This window comes from Gasterosteus aculeatus, chromosome 12, assembly GCF_964276395.1.
Source record: "Gasterosteus aculeatus chromosome 12, fGasAcu3.hap1.1, whole genome shotgun sequence".
NCBI classification, from domain to species: domain Eukaryota; kingdom Metazoa; phylum Chordata; class Actinopteri; order Perciformes; family Gasterosteidae; genus Gasterosteus; species Gasterosteus aculeatus.
In genome coordinates, this window is record NC_135700.1 from 17,190,571 (window position 1) to 17,207,873 (window position 17,303).

General features: G+C 46.3%; 2 protein-coding genes across 14 annotated transcripts in view; both read right to left on the reverse strand.

Annotated features, from left to right (window-relative positions):
• The window catches only part of myo5aa (myosin VAa), a 39,807-nt gene extending 27,731 nt beyond the window's left edge, over positions 1 to 12,076 (reverse strand). For 6 of the 13 annotated variants that reach the window (XM_078085536.1, XM_078085535.1, XM_078085533.1 and 3 more), the window contains exons 1-4: positions 11,730 to 12,076; positions 2,345 to 2,455; positions 772 to 943; positions 340 to 484 (exon numbers count right to left, since the gene is read on the reverse strand). In XM_078085536.1, coding sequence (XP_077941662.1) covers positions 340 to 484; positions 772 to 943; positions 2,345 to 2,455; positions 11,730 to 11,756 — 455 coding nt within the window. In that variant the 5' untranslated portion in view covers positions 11,757 to 12,076. Of the gene's footprint in view, positions 1 to 339; positions 485 to 771; positions 944 to 2,344; positions 2,456 to 7,529; positions 7,686 to 11,729 lie in introns of those variants that run through there. The other 7 variants (XM_078085526.1, XM_078085528.1, XM_078085527.1 and 4 more) reach the window with 2 other exon arrangements.
• A 420-nt stretch (positions 12,077 to 12,496) lies between these two features.
• On the reverse strand, positions 12,497 to 17,008 carry arpp19a (cAMP-regulated phosphoprotein 19a). The gene is made up of 3 exons (XM_040198532.2): positions 16,669 to 17,008; positions 15,582 to 15,704; positions 12,497 to 14,714 (listed from the first exon to the last, which is right to left on the reverse strand). Exons 1-3 carry the CDS (start codon positions 16,723 to 16,725, stop codon positions 14,541 to 14,543), a joined length of 354 nt encoding a protein of 117 aa, XP_040054466.1. The 5' UTR covers positions 16,726 to 17,008; the 3' UTR covers positions 12,497 to 14,540.
• Between the last annotated feature and the right edge of the window lie 295 nt (positions 17,009 to 17,303).

The following is a 17,303-nucleotide window of genomic DNA, read 5'->3' on the forward strand; positions in this document are numbered from 1 at the left end:
CGGAGTCATGGGACTTTGTGCCTAAAGGGCTCTGTGAATGCTGATTAAACGTGGTATAGAGTACTGTTAGCGTACATGTATATGTCTGTTTGTTTAGGAAATAAATTCCCAGAGGGCAGAAACGACACCTCAGAAATCTACTGGTCGTCTCCCACCGACAGAAGCAGTATAAAGAGAGCAAAAGAGACGGTGAGACCACCAGTCGCCTATTTATGGCTCAGCTTTGACCTACAAACCCAGAAGAGAGAGGAAGGGGCCGAGCAACAAGGAGACCAGGACCAGGACTTCTCAGGTGACACACGCACACAAACACACACACACAAACACACACACACAAACCTGGCCATCTGTTTGTAAGCCTCCTCGGCCACAGCGAAGATATGTGGGTCCATGTCTCCCATGTTCTGACCGCTGTACGCGTTGATGATGTCCGAGCCGTAGATACCCAGCGTCTCGTACGGGTTGATGGCCACCAGGACGATTCCTACGAGACACACAGAGGCAAAGCGTGAGCTCACCTGCAGCCCAACGAGAAACTGAGATGCATCTTTCCAAACTTCATTGTCACTGTTCACTACATATTAAATCCAGAAAGGGATCTTACACAACTTGAGAAAGTGGATTTTATTACATGTGAAATTTTGTATTTGAGGCAAAAATACAATAAAGTGGTGATTTGAGGGGAACCAATTGGCTGAGAGAAAAGGACATACGGTGTATTCATGCCCTTGAATGCAGATTTGAATGGGATATGATGACATCTGTTCATACCACAGTAAGTGTAGATGAGCTTGGAGTCCATGAAGCGGACTTTGAGGTTGTGCAGCACGGCCGGCTCGTGCAGGTAGCTGAGTGCCGTGAGGTCATTTTCGCCGACCAGGATGTCGGGATTACGCAGGTAAGGAAGGTTCTTCGTCTTGGGGTCCAGTTTGTGCTCGATGTTCTGAAGAGGAACGAGGAAGCAGATTAAAAGAGGAGCGTCGCAACAGATTACGTAACGAGCCGAGCACGCGACACCGCGGTGAGTTCAAAACGTTCACAGAAGACGTCGAGGGACTTTTTAAAGTCCCTCGAAAAGACGTCGGTTACAATCCGTGTGACCTGTAATTGAAGTAACTGGAACTGAACGTCAATCCAATCGTAATAAAATAAAACTCTAGCTTTTAAATAGTTTGTAGGGAAAAGTGAAAATGAACAGTTTGATTGCATACACAATTTTTAATAAAGCATTTTTTGTCACCAAGAACATCCTAAATGGAGATTTCTTGTTGTTGTTCCAGTTACATCGTAAAATGTCACTTTCACAAACATTACTGTTCACATTTTTGGAAGAGAGGATAACGCACAATTTGTACCAGATAGGATAGTAAATAAACAGCGCTGATTATTATTATTAGAAAATTTCCACAATCGTTTGAAAGACATCTTACTCTTATGAGGATTAATCTCTGATCCAGTGGCAACGTATCACTATTAGTATCCGTGTCCTCCACAGATAAAAATGTAAAAGCTGATATAAAGACCTTCTCTGTGTTAAGGGGTGAGATTAAAATATGTTTAAGCTTTCCTAATTGGATTGATTTACTAAACACATGAATGCACAAGTACTTTTGGTGCTCATGGTAGAAATACATAATGACTGTAATTTCCTTTTCCCAGTCCTCCTTACAACGCCAAATCACTACATTCCAGGTGGTTGATCGGGCAATAGTGGGGGAGAAACATGTATTTTTAGATTGCTAAAGGCCAATATCACCCAGTAATTCATGCATATATTCTCAAAAAGACCACGAGACAGGCCACTGATTCGGCACGGCTCAAAACCCGCCCGTCGCTCAAAGACAGATTGTTTCCATCGTGTATTCAGTTCTTCTCTCTCTGTGTGGAAACAGTTGGTATTTTCTACCCCGATTAAGTAGATCTCTGTGTGGTGCTTGTTTTATAAGTTGGGCTGATTCTGGAAGGAACATCGGCCGGGAGTTAGATATATGGATTATTTAACTAACTGAGTGATTTGATTATTTCACTATTCAGACATTTTTACTTGGGGGTTTCTATGAGAACTTTAATGAGATTTTTTTAATTTTTTGGCGGGGAGGGAAGGAGCAATAAGGGGCTGTTTGGCATGGCACTACGAGCTCTTTGTATCCTTAAATGTACAGCTACACATTCGAAGCGCTCCTCGAGGCGTCTTTGCACGCAGGCCTCATTTGTGGAAAGTGATAATGCAAAAACCACCGAACCACAAATGAGACTCAGCACCTTCAAGTACCTTTGAGGGAGAGAGAGAGAGAATCTACACCCCCCCGCCCCCTCCTCCAACTACACCTCCATTCATCCTCACCGTTCCATCCTCCAGCATGAGCTGCAGGGAGGCGTCGCCATTTTTGTAGTCCTTGTTCAGCTCGGCGGACTTCCACACCTCCTCGGCATCGGGGATCCACACCCGAGCCCTCTGGAAGGGGAAAAGGAAACCGAGTCAGATACAGAAGGCTGAACACAAATTAGGCCGAGCTGCTTACTTTGCCTTCTTTTCATTGCCATCTTTACGTCCTTTGAACATTCCACACAATAAGTGAGAGAACTTTGAAGGCGAGAGGGTTCCATGTGAACATTTGAAACAGGCCGGAGTTAAATATTACCGTTTCTTTGGAGGCGCTATTGATACTGAGGAGTTGGCTCCATCCCAGCCGGTTCTACTAAGAGCCCTTTAAACGAGGCCTGATGGGAGACGTTTACGCATACTTCCTTTCTACTAATTGTTAAAGAGGCTGACCTCAAGAGACAACACTGAGGTCTGTGTTCTCACTGCCATGAGCACATGGCCCGTAAAAGGTCAGTCCAGCTGCAGGAGCACACTGTTGAACAAATCAAGGCTCTTAACCTCTGAGGAGCACAGTTGTGGATATTGTGTGGTCATACTGCAATCAAAAATTCTCCCACAGACACACACACACGCACACGGACTAGTTCACACAAAACTGTTTCAGGTCTTAAAGACTTGTGACTGGAGGCAATCAGCTGATTGCAGACATGTGGAAAAACAGTGATGAACGCTGGCAGTCACATGGCTGAGGAATCCAGCTCCAACATTACACACACACACACACACACACACACACACACAAAAGCCTTACTTCTGATGTAGTAGACAGATGATGCCCCGTGAGTGTGTGTGTGTGTGCGCGTGCAGGAGCTGCCGGAGTGAAGTCATAAGTCAGCGCTCAAACAACACAGAGGCTGTTTCTCTTTCAGTAAATTTGATATTACACAACGGAGAAAGATGAGAGGAACAGACATTAAGAGGTTCAATTTAAGAGATTCCGGGAGGATCTGAATTACACTTTTGATACTTGCTGGGAGTTCAACATCCAATTCACGGCCTTCTTCAGGCCTCGTTGACTAAACAGCCGACGGCAGTCTCACAGTCGCAGGAGGACTGGACTGCAGAAAGCACGATTCGCTCTGCTGCTTAACCACCACTCATCTGAATCATGACGTCATGGTCACACGAACCTTCTCCCCCCCCCTCACCGTCTCTCACTCGTCTGGGGTGAAAAAGCAGCTAAAGTCTATCCGAGAACAAAGACGTTTTATGAGAATTTCCTCCCTTTTTTTCCCCTCGCTGAGCTCCACCACCACAAATGTGCCGACTTTTTTCTTCCTTTCTCGAATCCTTCTCTCTTTCCACCTCTGCAGGAAGACCACGCTGTTGGATCCGTGTGGTTGAGCAGCGTGCCGTGTCTTTGTCACTAAAGAAGCTATGCCGACCGTGCCGGTGAGGCCAAAGTTAATAAAAAAAAAACTTTTGACATTACCGTAATATACAAGCTTTAATTTTAACCCCGAACATAAAAACAACCTTAAATTATTAAGATATCCTAATATTCCTTCTTCTCTGAGACATCTTCCCCCTGATATTCTGTTTCATTTGCCAATAAACAACCAGTGCAATTACCACTGTTCTCAGTTATCCTAAATGTCTCATAAACGTTGATGGATTATCGGCCCAATCGGCTCATCGGATAGTTTATAGAACCTGTGGTAATACTCAGAATGAATCACTTTCAGTTGTGAGGAGCCAATTGTGGTCATATGATCATCAAATGGTGTCCTCAAAATATCAGCCATGCGCTGCAAATCTCACGCGGACGCTGAAAACCGTGAGCAAACCGGCAGAGATTTATTTGAAATGGTAGTGGGTTTATTTTTTAAACGTAAACACAATAAAGCTACTTGTAGAGGAAAGAAGACGCAGACACTCCCTGTCTCCATCCTTATTCCTATTCCACCATTCCATTCGCGGTTTTCACCTTTTTGGTCCCAACTGGAGACCATCCCAGCTGCCTGCCTCCTAGCAACAGAGGAGGAGAATGAGATGGAGAGAGAAAGAGAGACGAAAAGAGAGCGAGAAGAGAGAAGAGGAGATGGACTAAAAATAGCAACAGCCAAGTTTTGAGCAGCATCACACCTCACCGAGACACAACTGCACTGCTGAGCGCACTTCCTGTTCTTCTCACACACACACACACACACACACACACCTGTTTCACATGAAATATGCAGCCAATCTGCAGACTTCTTTTTGTTCTCTTTCCTGCTGAACCAAAACACAACATACGTGTGTGTGTGTGTGTGTCCCGACTATGGGGACCAAAAGACAGACAGCAATACAATGCAACTGAAGAGGCTAGAAATTCTATTTATAGACCAAGAAATTCCCCTGAGGTTCCGAAAACAGAGGAGAGATGAAGGATGAAACTCACTCACACGGACACACAAACGTTTACGTGTTTCAAGGACATTGTCCTTCACAATGAAACACAAGCGACAAAAGAGAAGTGTCCGGGAGCAGGAGAGGAGGATAGTGAGTCAGAGTGCAGCCTCCCCATCTGCCTCGCGGAGGGACGACGGTCCGCGGCCCGTGAGTTACGAGACGAAGAGGAAGGACGAGAAAGAGGATGAAAGACGTCAAAGCAGCGGTGACGTCAGAAACCACGTGACTAGAGTGTCTCTGCATCGGGCTCGACCTCATGCCGCATGCAGCGGTCTGCAGCCGACTAGTGGCTAATTATTATCATGTATGTCGTTATCTGTCGGGGGTGGTCCCACTCACACCAGAGTCACATGCTTTCAATGTGATCAATGATCTGCTTCTCTTAAACATAAAAAAAGGCTGAGAGCTCAAGAAAGGGAGAGCAGTAAAAAGTAAAAGAGGGACGAGTGGATTTACGTACATAGACCAGGATAACAGTATGGAGAGGATGCACGCACACATCTGCATCCAGCCGGGAACAGATGTTCTCTGCTGAAAGTAATGGTGGCACATTGAATGTGTTCAGTGCAATGCGCTTGATTGATTCGGTTGTGACGTTGGATTAAAGAAGTTCAACCGCACTTTATGTTGGACCTCCATATGGTTGATATCCTGACTTTTAATCTTTAGTCTGGGCTAAAGTCTGAAAGTCGGGACCTCAGTAAGACCTCAGATACAGAATAATGGACCAGCTCATCTGTGCCACGAGCCGATCAAACTACAGGAGATAAAATGATCTGCGATTTATCGAATACAAAGACTTTCTGACTACATTGAAAGATGGACAAACTGGCCATATTTCTTTTGCAAACTTGTTGTCATTTATCTTCCCTCTGTTTTGACAATCATGAAAAGTAATAACCAAATTATGAAGTGCTTCAAAGACTCATCAGAAAATACCCATAATGTTTTCTGAATATGTTATCTGGATATATTGTGAACGTCTCAACGCCTGACAAGGACAGTGACGTTCTCTGCATAAAAACGATGCAGCAACCCCATCGTTACCGTTCCAATGAATTGTATTTTGACATGTCAAATAGTACCCTACTTGTATTTCAAATAAAGAACCTGTCTCAAAAGCTGCTCTAAAACTAATCCGGGTTTAACTGAGACAAAGGATCACGACCTGATTATGCTAATTTCACACCGGCTAATCTTGCTCCAGTCAACTACACCGAGATTTCAATGCTTTCACGATTTAACGCTGACCAAAGCTACTTGTCTTAATTCTTGAGCGCTGCCCCACAGACGGTAAGAATGCATTCACACCAAGAAAGACACCATATTAGGTAATTTTTTTATAGAAAGCGGTGTCCCACGACGTGGATCTCAAAGACGGAAAAATTGAAGTTATCAAATTTGTCCAGATTTGTTTCAACATTAAAATCTAAAACCCCTTTTCTCTTTATTCCACTGCAACACCTGCTGCAAGAACGGGAGGTCAGAGAGATCAGGGCATTGTGGTGTGTGTGCGTGTGTGTGTGCACATTGTACTGTGTGTGTGTGTGGGGCGGTGCATCCGTGACAAGTGTTTACAAATCTGCGCAGAGTCAACAGCAGATTACAGCGGCTTCCCCTCGCTAATACCAAGCTCGGAGTTTTCACTCTTCGGCCGGAGCCAGTCAGGCCCGCTGCGGCTCCTCTGAACCCTCCCGTGACCTCCTCCTGCCTGCAGCTACATGGGCGGGGCCTAAATGGACCTCTCGCATGGAAATTATTTTTACAATTCAAGATTACCCATGTTGCTCCCCCACGAAAAAAAGAAAAAAGAAAAGAAAAAGTACACTGAGTTGTGAAATAACCTTGTTCTGTCAGCCTTTGGAGACGGAGATGAGAGAAGTGCAGAAAGAAGGATTCAGAGAGCAGAACGTTTTGTAACACGGCGCCGGCAGAGAGAGACGACCTACTGGTCCGCCTGGAATGCGAACACTGCCTCGCTCGCGCATTCTCGGTGAAGCCGCGGACGAAGTCCCAGACTGCCGGGACCTCGTCACATGATGCCGCTCATGTGAGAATCTGCTGTTTTTCTGCTCAGCTGGGCCGACCCAGCGAGAAGCCAAAACAGTAGGGGAGCCCCGTGCTGGTGGAGAGAAACTGTGGCGGTTTCACCTGCCACACCGATGACCGATGTCTGGTCTCGTTGGTTTAGTGCCGCGCTGCAGTGTAGCAGAACCACACAGCATGTTTCAACCTGAACGTGAGAGAATACTGCCAACGACGCGCCGTTGTTAATGTGACCTGTAGGTCTACGGGACGCCGAACGTGCTCCTCGACTGTCGTTGCGAGGGAGAACGTGTCGCTTTGGCATTGGCGCTTGGGCTGTGAGCCCGGATGTGCAGATGTTTGGACAAAATACACCCGGTGGTTTTGATCCGAAAACAAAGATCATGCTGTTTGTTCAGGAGCACAGCTGAGGCTCAAATATGAGCTGCTGCTACTGTTCTTCTTCTGCCACTTTTCGATGAACCTCACTTTGTTTTCCTGCAGAGCCAGGGTGTGTCAGCAGCACGTTTAAGTGGCAACACATCTGCTGTGTTGTGTTGTATTGCCCGGTATTCATAGCACGTTGGAAAGAGAAAGGCGCTTCAGAGACGTTTAATGTGACTTAACCCCCATTAAGTGTCATAAATCCATCTCCTCTGGCCATCGTCTACATAACGACCGGGAGGGAGGGGACGGAACTGAAAGCTCAAAAGTAGTAAAGACTTACTTTGACAAACATGTACTCCAACTCCCGGTTCATGGTGCCTCTGTGTCGAGTCTCTCGCTCATGCTGCGAGTCCGCTGCTTCCCCCGGACGCCTCACAGCCACACTGGGGCTCTCTGGGCGATGAAACCGCCCCAGTGTCTCTGCAGACACAAGCGGCGTCCGACGACATCCCACCTCCTCAGAGTTCCTTGCACTGTGACAGACCATTGGACATCCTCGTTGTCTGTCAAAAACAAAACTCCCGGCTTCCGTCCTCGATCACATGAGCTTGGGAGGCAGACGGAGCGGCGGGTCGCAGTCGGGACAACGTCGACGCGCCTTCAGACAACAAGCAGCAAACGTCCGTCTTGTCCCAATCAGCTGAGCTGAGAGTGTCCTCTTGCTTTAGAGGAGCACAATTGTACTATAGTCCAAACATTAATCTGGACTGAAGATACCAAACGTGGCATTTGTCTGCGTTGCTTCTGAACACCGGTTTAAAATTGAAACTGAATTCCTGGAATCATCCAAAAATAAATCCCCCCTGCACATAAGAGCCGTAATTTCAGCTCTCCTGTGTGGATCTTCCCTTGGCGTGTTCGGCGCCGTTATTGCGAGCAGCGGTGTCTGCATGCCAGAGCACACACGACGGCACAATTACTTTAACCAGGTTACCGCAGTAATCTAATGCACATGGCTCCCAAATACAGCTGGGAAGAGAGAAATAAATAACCTGACGCAGTCAAGCTTACACCTTTTGGCACACAGAGAGGTGACGTCCTGCTTCACGAGCGAACGGCTTCATTTTGTCTGGACCAAAGCGAGGAATTTTCTGAAACTGACAATTTAATCTATGCCGCGCTGCTGCTAACGTGGCTAAAAATGTGGGAGAAAAGGGACGAATCAAAAAGGTGCTCATGTGGGTCAAGGTCACGGCTTACGGGTCCCTGACAAGTGACGAAGCAGCAGGTGTTTCCATCGGCCATCAGCTGCTTGTGACAACCCATCGCTCGCTCACCCTGAAGACTCCCCGGCGGCTCCTTTAGGCCGGGATGATGTCAGCGAGTCTAAACCTGCCGCCAACACTGGGATGCACTTTGGTAGGATTCTAAACCAGAGCTATCTCTTCCCTTTGCTAAAAAATCTCATGTGATTACTGACAATTTAGCCTTTTGCCCGCTTGACGACAGGTCTACCAGTGAGTGTGTTGAAGCAACATAAAAACAGCACTTAAAAGTACCTGTATTGTAATCTGATCCCGCTCTCGGGACGGAAATAATTATAGCAAAAAGAATAAAAACATAATACCAATGCTTGTCTCACTGTCTCCTCAGTCGCAGAGTAACAAAACAGCTTTCTGGCATTCAAAAGGTGATGAATGGGAGTTTGTTTGCATTTCTATGCCTCCAAGTGGCTCAAAAAAAGGGTAGCGGCTCGCAGCTAACGGCGAAGTGCTGTAATGCTAACGCTCTCGATATTAAATTTAGCATCTTTAAATATCAGACAGGAAAGAACTCGGTCTCCCATGAGTACGCCGCCTCTTGCGTACACGTGTCCTGATCCCTCCTTTCTGTGTCTAACCGGAGAGCGAGAAAACAAACACCATGAGCCTGAACGAGGTGAGCGTTGCTCATCGCTTCTACCAACCACAGCCTCGCTAAAATCCATAACAAGGGCCAATCAGGGCTGTCTGTGCATCTTCATACAACAGAGTGAGCTTGTTGTGGGGAAGGATATCTGCTGAGGCAATATTCTCCTCTAATGTTAGTTTTACGAGTCTGGTCATTAAAAGAAAAAATGTGCAGGTACAGTAAAAAGCTCCTTGAAATGCAGTGTGTGTTTCACTCGGCTGTGCATCAATTTCCTCTCCTTTCCTGAGTCATCTAATGGAGCACTGCCTGACTTCTATTTTCAGGAGAGTGTCCACCCTCTCGTGTGGTTACGCGGCACAGTTTCATTCACATTCACTTGCTAGTTGTCCTCCGGATCGGTTTCGCTTACTTTATTTGGCTCACACGGCCGGAACACAACGAATTAAAACTAAATTTGTTCTTTTCTTTGGCAATACACGTTGACAACCGCAGCTTCGTCGCCGTTGTCCTCCTCCATCCCAGTAAAGCCGGCCTCACCTCGCCGGGTCAGACGGGAGCCAAGTGGAGATTGGTACCGAATCCGATGCCGATCATGTGCATTCGTATGTGCGCATGTTAACCGAGCAGCTCGGACTCACTCTCGCACACAGGGCAGAGTGTTTCCCTGTGTGGGAGAAGTAAATCACAGAGAGGGGTCTGACTTCTGAAACAGACTTCACCATTCAAAGCCAGAATCAGACTTTTTGCTTCCCAGCTGCTTCCCCCCTCTTAGAAGAAGATGGAACAAACTGAGCAGCTTCAGGTAAAATCTATGTGTGTTTTGTTGATGGCGGGTTTAGGTTTTGACCTGGGTGCTATTTAACCAGACCCATCACACGCTAACATCATTTCTGCAGAAAGGGAGTGAAAGCAGAAAATATTCATCTTGGATTCATATTCTAATCTGACATCGGAGCTGCATGTTTAACGTGTTCCTAGAGAACTTGTTTGCTCAGACAACCAATACGTTTCTCGAGTAATCAATTACTTTTGTTTAAAAACCAGCTCAAAACTAGGCTGCTCTGACTGGCGTAAACCCGTTCAGTCTGTTTTTATTGTCTATTTCATGGTTTTGTTCTCTAATATCAATCTATTGGCTTTGCTTCTGTTTAGTGACTCTTGACTTTGACAGGTGTTGTAGAAATAGAATATACTTAATTACTGGTTTGGTCTAGAAGTCAGAAAATTGATTCTAAAAATGATTAGAAGTTTAAGTCCAATGTGCTAATACACATTGGACTTAAACTTCTAGGTAAGAAAAGCAGCCAATCTTCACATTTAAAAAAGAGGGACCAGCACATTTGAACTTTGCTGTGAAAACTGACTAAAAAGGTCAATTTTCTGTCCATCCAAAAATAGCCATTGAACCATCTCATCAATGGAAACAAAAACAATGGTCTTTTTCTTTGCCTCTCTCTCTCTCTCCTTGATGATCAGAGATCAGCTTTAGTCACAGAGCAGCACCCCGTGGTGCAAGCAGCGACTCCAACATTTCAGCGGGGAGTTCGGTCTGATGACACAGGTTTCAAATTTGTGTCATCTGGTTCAAGGGGGAGGACCACTGTCGGACCAACACGAGAGACATACACCGTAAAAGCAATTGCTCTTCAATTGAGCTTTGTCTTTTTTTGATCGTCCTCATCCCTCACAACGCAAACGCGCGCACACACACACAACATGTAGTTTGTTCACCACAACCAGCTCTTTGGTGCTGATCACACCAGCTGTCAAAGCTGGGGGATGGGTGACTCATCTTCCCTCACGCCCCTTTCTTATATGGGTTTCATAGGAACACAGAAGCAGCAGCAGCGCTTGTGACCTTGTGAGTGTTCTCGCAGCTCCTGCGAGGCCTTCAGGGCCTCCAAACATGCGGGACGCTAAGAGGATGCTCAGCTGTCGGGATGCGGCGCCGCTCCGCAGCATCTCGGCGGTACCCAAAACCTGCGGCGGGCGGCTCCCACCCAAAGGCCCCGGAAGGGAGGGAGGGAGGTGCGGGTGGGGCGGGGGGAGAGAGCGGGGTATCATTGGGTGTGAGACACGCACCGCCATCGAAATAAAAAAACAAATACATCATGCGTGAGTTCCAGAGCCAAATGGTATTAACGTTAGTTTAAAAACGTAAAGCCCCGCGTGACGCCTCTGCATCATCATCATCATCACCATCACCCCCCTCCCTCCAGTGGGGGATGATTTACAATAATAATAATATTAAAAAGGTCACGTGTCACCAAAACAAGGTGACAAACGTATTGGATTGGATTTTAGGTTGAAAACACGACTCTCCGCCGCGCTATCGTTGTCTTACATCTTATGTTTAAACACCCGACGACACCTCAGCGAACGTCACACCGGCTCGTTTCCTCTTCGCATTTCTTTCATTCATTGAAGAAGAAAAAAAACAACAACAATAATTTAATTTCTCCTTTTTTTCGTAGCGATAAAAAACAAAACAACGTCCGCACGTTTTCCGTGAGGGGAACAGCCTGGACATTTAAAAAAACGTCACTTAGCATGACGCTAAAAACCGTAACCATGTTTGTAGCCGACCATGCTAGCATCCCGCTCCACATACATGTTCCACTTGTGTTACCTTTGTGTACAGCTCCGACGCTGCCATGGCGGTGCCTCGCGCGCTGCTGTGTCCTTCCCTCAGTCCCGGGTAAAGGTCCGCTGCATGGGGACCCGTTGCGGGTGTTTTCTCCGTAGCGGGGAGGGGGGGAAGAGGGACGCTTTTGTTGCCGTTGCTGCCGCTGCCGGGGGAGGACTCAAGGGGGAGATGTGTCTCTTATCGCCATGATAACCTGGAGAGCTCGAGGCTGCTGAGGTTTTTCGGTGTTTCACTTTGCATTCTGGGTACAAATGGATGAAGTGATTCGGCCGAGCGGAGAGGGGCTGCGGCCGCGCGGAGAGGAGGGGCGGCGGGGAAACGGCTCCCCCTGGCGGCGGTCAGTTGAAAGCACATCAACAGCTACATTTCTTTGTTCTCACGCGAAAATGAAGTGTATAAAAAAAAGGATAACTGGATAAGATTTTTCTTTCGTTAACTTTACCATTACCGAGTATGATTCTTGCAAAAGGAAGCCGATGACGATAAATATCTTGGTACATGCATGCCCCGAAAAGGAAAATAGAAATTATTTATATAGTTCCCCAATCTTTAGGCATCACTAACTGTACTACTTGATTGCCTCTGAATGGAGTACAAATTATTTTCTCCCTTCCGTCTGAATCTTTTTTTCTTTGAAGAACACTGAAGGAAGGTCTGTCCTGGAGTAATAATAAAAACTGCATTTACTAAGCAATTAGACCATACGCCCTAAGATTTAAAAAATACAAACACGACACAGAGATTAAACATTTGTGCAAAACTACTTTATTTACAAGACAAAATGGCAGAAAGTGACAGCAGTCATATACATGCAGAAGCTCAGGCAGATGTTGTGCTAGCTTCGATTCACTGCATCACAGATAAAGTTCAGCCAGTGAGTAAGGACCTTGGAAAAACATTATACACGGCCATGGGCATTTTAAAGATACAACTGCTTGTGGGTTTAGAAGTCTGAACATAATTAATAACACTATTTGTTCCCCGTGCTGCTCGCGGTACATTGTTTTAATGTCAATTTTGCAGACAGAAATCCTGCTTTAACGTCACACAAACCTATGGCGGCAAATCACTGTCAAAATTCGAGAGCGCAAATCAGGTTGATGCACGCGCGTAAAACAAACATCCGCGAGCAAAAGTCTGTCTCGCGCGAGATATTTGCTCCCTCGCGAAACGTGAACTTGCTCGCGAGCGAGCGAGGTTAGTCTCTGCTCGCGCTCGAAGGTGTTTTCTACACGCTCGCTGTTTTTCTTTTTGACAGTAAGGGGGCGGAGCCAGTGACCATGGTCTCTACATCTGATTGGTTACAAACCACATCTTTGGATGGAATGGAGTGATGCATTCACACAACTATAGAAGCTCATTTCTGCACTAAAGTAAGGTAAGTAAGTAAGGGGATAGAAAGTCGAAATTATGAGATAAAACCTTGTCAAAACACAAACGCCCCCCTTCGGTTATCGTAGTGGACCGTAGATGACAACCAGCTACAACCATTATTTACCATCATTACCGGCACATTAAGACCATTGCGTCCAGCTCGCAGACTGGTCCGTCAGTCTGAATCTGAATATCTTGCCAACTTTACCGAACTATGGAGGAGCCTGCGCATATCTTACCTCATTATTTCGATTTTCCAAAGAGTCGATCCGTATTGAAAGTTGGCAAGATATTCACAGATTCGTGAGATTTTTTTTTCTCATTATTTTACCAATACGGACCGGTCTGATAGCCCGACGCATTGCTCTTAATGTGCCGGTAATGATGGTAATTTATGGTAAATGATGGCTAGTTGTCATCTACGGTCCACTACGATTACCAAAGGGGGGGCGTTTGTTTTTTGACAACGTTTTATCTCATAATTTCGACTTTCTATCCCATTTCTTTAGTGCGGAAATGGGCTTCTATAGTGGTGTGAATGCATCACTCCAGCCAATCCAAAGACGGGGTTTGTAACCAATCAGGTGTAGATACCATGGTCACTGGCTCCGCCACCTTACTGTCAAAAAGAAAAACACTGTCCGCGTAGAAAACACCTTCGAGCGCGAGCAGAGACTAACCTCACGAGCGAGGAAGTTCACGTTTCGTTTCGCGCGAGGCGGAGATTTGCTCGCGGATGTTTGATTTACGCGCGCGCATCAACCTGAATTTGCGCTCTCGAATTTTGACAGTGATTCGCCGGCATAGCTTCCTCCCACTCTTCACAAAACTGAGCTTGGCCTCCGCACAGGATTACCATATTTATTGAGTAAGAAGCATTTCCAAAGAATCATTTACGATTAGGGCATACAGCAACTAATACAGATTGGACGTAAAACATTCTAAAAAGGCTGACATCTGCCCTTGTGCCAAGCAAAAAGGAAATATATATATGTACGTATATATACACACACTTCCTAACTGAGGCATGAGCATACTAAAGCCCTCTAACCATTCCTCTCTTCAGCCGGTAAACACCACGGTATGAGTGGTCCACGAGTCGTACGGAAGCGCCACAATCCCCTCATCACACTTGAATGTTCCGCCTCTCAGTGTATCTCGTATTGAAGCGATGAGAAAATAAAAAAAGGAACATGGAAAACACCAACAGACAGAGGCAGCAGGGGAACAGTCAGTTTGGAGAAGTAACCAGGGGAAACCAACCTAGATAAAAGAGAAAGAGAAGGAATGGGGGGAGGGGGTGACAGGGGGCAGGTACCATGAGGGACGGGAGAGGTAGTGTTACGGCTCTGAGACTTGAGTAGAAAGGGTAAAGGCCGGGAGGTGCTGCAGGGGCTGTCGAGGCTGTGTGTGGGCGCATCAGCCGGCCAGTTTACTGGCGACCAGAGAGGGTTTCCTCTGGGGCAGGTCCTGGGGGGTCGGGATGTGGTCCCCTGTGATCTCCGTCTTCTCCGGCGCAGCAGCTGTCGGCAGCTGCTTGTTCTTTATCTTGGCTTTGGCCATGTTGTAGTCGCCGGAGTCAAAGTACTTTTGCTGGAGGGGTGGGGGACACACACACACAAGATTCACACATGAAATTCAAAGTTTTTCTCATTTTGATAGAATAGTATCAGCTCCATTTCAAAGACGTGCTAGCTTATCCATGTAGAAAGAGTAATGAAAATTCCACAAAATAGGATCTATTTTTTTTTTTTAGGATCTAATGTTATTGACAGTGTTTCTATGAATGAGGTCCTCCTTCCATTGCCAGCCACAACGCTAGTATTGTTTATATCTATTTAAACTTTGGGTGCGTCTGTTTGTGACATACACAGACGCAATACAGAAGCTGGGTGGGGTCCAAAGTGGTAAAAAAAAAAAAAAAAAGGGGGCCATTGACTCTCCCACTGAACGCGTCCGGGCTGATTTGGTGCAGAGGCTCGTGAGATCCCATCACAAGATGGTCTCTACTTTGCATCAGCGTGAGGACGCACACGTGACACACTGGTTCCACGTTAACCTGCTGATCAGCAGTTCATCATGAAAACCAACGGTAATTCGCACAGCTTTTTGGCACTGCAATGCTGATTTAATGCTGTGGTGGACCATTCTTCGTCACGGCATCCACTAATGACCATTTATTGATTCATTTGTCCATCTAATTATTACCATTCCAGCATCACAATATATCATGATTATGGTGAAAGTGTTGTGGGGTGTTGGTTCAACTTTAGTCATTTTGGAGACTGCAGTTTGTGGTATGAATGGTTTTGCATACAAAACACAACGCTTCCATCGATGTTTCTACCATGTTGTGGAAAACTCAAGAAAGAGAAGCTTAATGAATAATTTATTTGTCAAACGATTCAACGCCGTAACTCAGTGAACTCTGAATGTTTTGCAGCAGAAGAAACAACTCACTCCTTTTTGGAGGCGTTTGCGAAGCAGGTCAGAGCCCCCGGGTTTGTTTCCTAAATTTGGGTATCTGGCCTTCAGTTTGGCCTCTTCTGACTTCTCAGGATTGATCATCTTGTCTTGAACACCCTGAAAACGAGAAGAATCATTGACCATTGGGGAGAACGGTTTGCTGCAAAGCCCCATGCAGGACAACAGGAGCCTGCAGGAAGCCCAGGCTCACATTTCAACGCCATCTGATTGCCGTGTATGGAAAGAAACTGGCTCCTAGTCTAACATTAGAGTTTATAGTAAACGTTTACTGAAACCTGACATTCCTGTAAAAAAAAGCAATCCAAGTTATAATACAACAGTCCAGCTCTAACAACGTCGGCACACCCAAGTAGTATCGTTACCATATCCACGCTAGCCGTCATCGAGGGTTCGAACCGCTGAATTTTATTGGGACCTGCTATTTCACATCAAATCAAGATACATGGTAATATTTTGTCTCTTAGACAGCACCCGCACAAACGGTAACGGTAGCGCTAAGCTACTCGGTGGAGCGGGTTGGACCATCCGTACGGGCAGAAACGGTCAGTTTGGAGTTCGTTAAGAGCTGGGACGACTTGCTAGCTAGCTAGCAAGCTCGTTAGCAGCAGGCTAATACTGGAAGCTAAAGAGGAATGGAAGATGAATTACGTCATTATAGCTGGGCTTTGTAGTCAGAGTAAAGCAATTTGTGGAGTTCGGCGAAAGCTGCCGAGCCAACTGTTAACTTTACCGAGAACTGTTTTCCAATGTGAATGTACGGGTGAATGTCATGGCAGTTAGCTCGGCGGCTACCATCGGCTAGCGGCACCGCTGACAGTTACACGGACCATCCGGGGTATTCCTAGCATCAACGACAGCAGGCCGCGTAGCGAACTATTAGCATGAAACGGCGTTATGGGTTTTCACAAAAAAAGATCAACAGTTCTACCCGTGGCTCCGTAATGTTGGGGGTTTTAGCTGGCGCCGGTTGATATGTCAACATAGCGAGCGCGGCGAAGAAGCTAAAGGTACAAAAATCCAACACTAGCTTTAACAAAAGTCAGCGCCGCCGCACGGCTACCTTTCCGTCCACCTGCATCTCCTCGGCCGTCTGTGTTTCCTCGTGATCCCCGGACATATCGCTACCTCAGAGGAGATCCGTCGTTAAGTCGACCCCCCCGGGACTCTTCTGAACAAGTGATCTAACAAAACAATCCAGAGCTGTGACTCTCCGTGCCCATACGAGTCCGACGAGCGCCCACTCCCCGCACAGGAAACCACTAGCGTCAAGTTGTTACGTCACATGCGGGGACACCATGCGCGCTCACGTTCGGGCACCTCCTGCTTTGAACCGGCGCACGGCGCTGGGATCGGATTGGCATTGCGTAACATACCGACCAGCTGTTAGACCCATGTGCTGCAGCACAAATCCAGATTTCAGGAATATAATCCTCAGATTTGGAGCGTGGTTAAAGCTGCCCCGATGAACAGTGGTTTGCACTGTGTGCGTCCCAGAGCGGGAGTATTTCTTCATGCAGTAGGTTTAAAGAATGAAATGTGCGGCTCTACCGAGACCACTATTCCTCTATAATACCTCTATAAATGTTATTGAAATTATTCTGATTATATATATATATATATATATATATATATATATATATATAATAAACATTAGTGTAAAGTACTCTTAATTACCTTGAACTGCGCATAACTGTG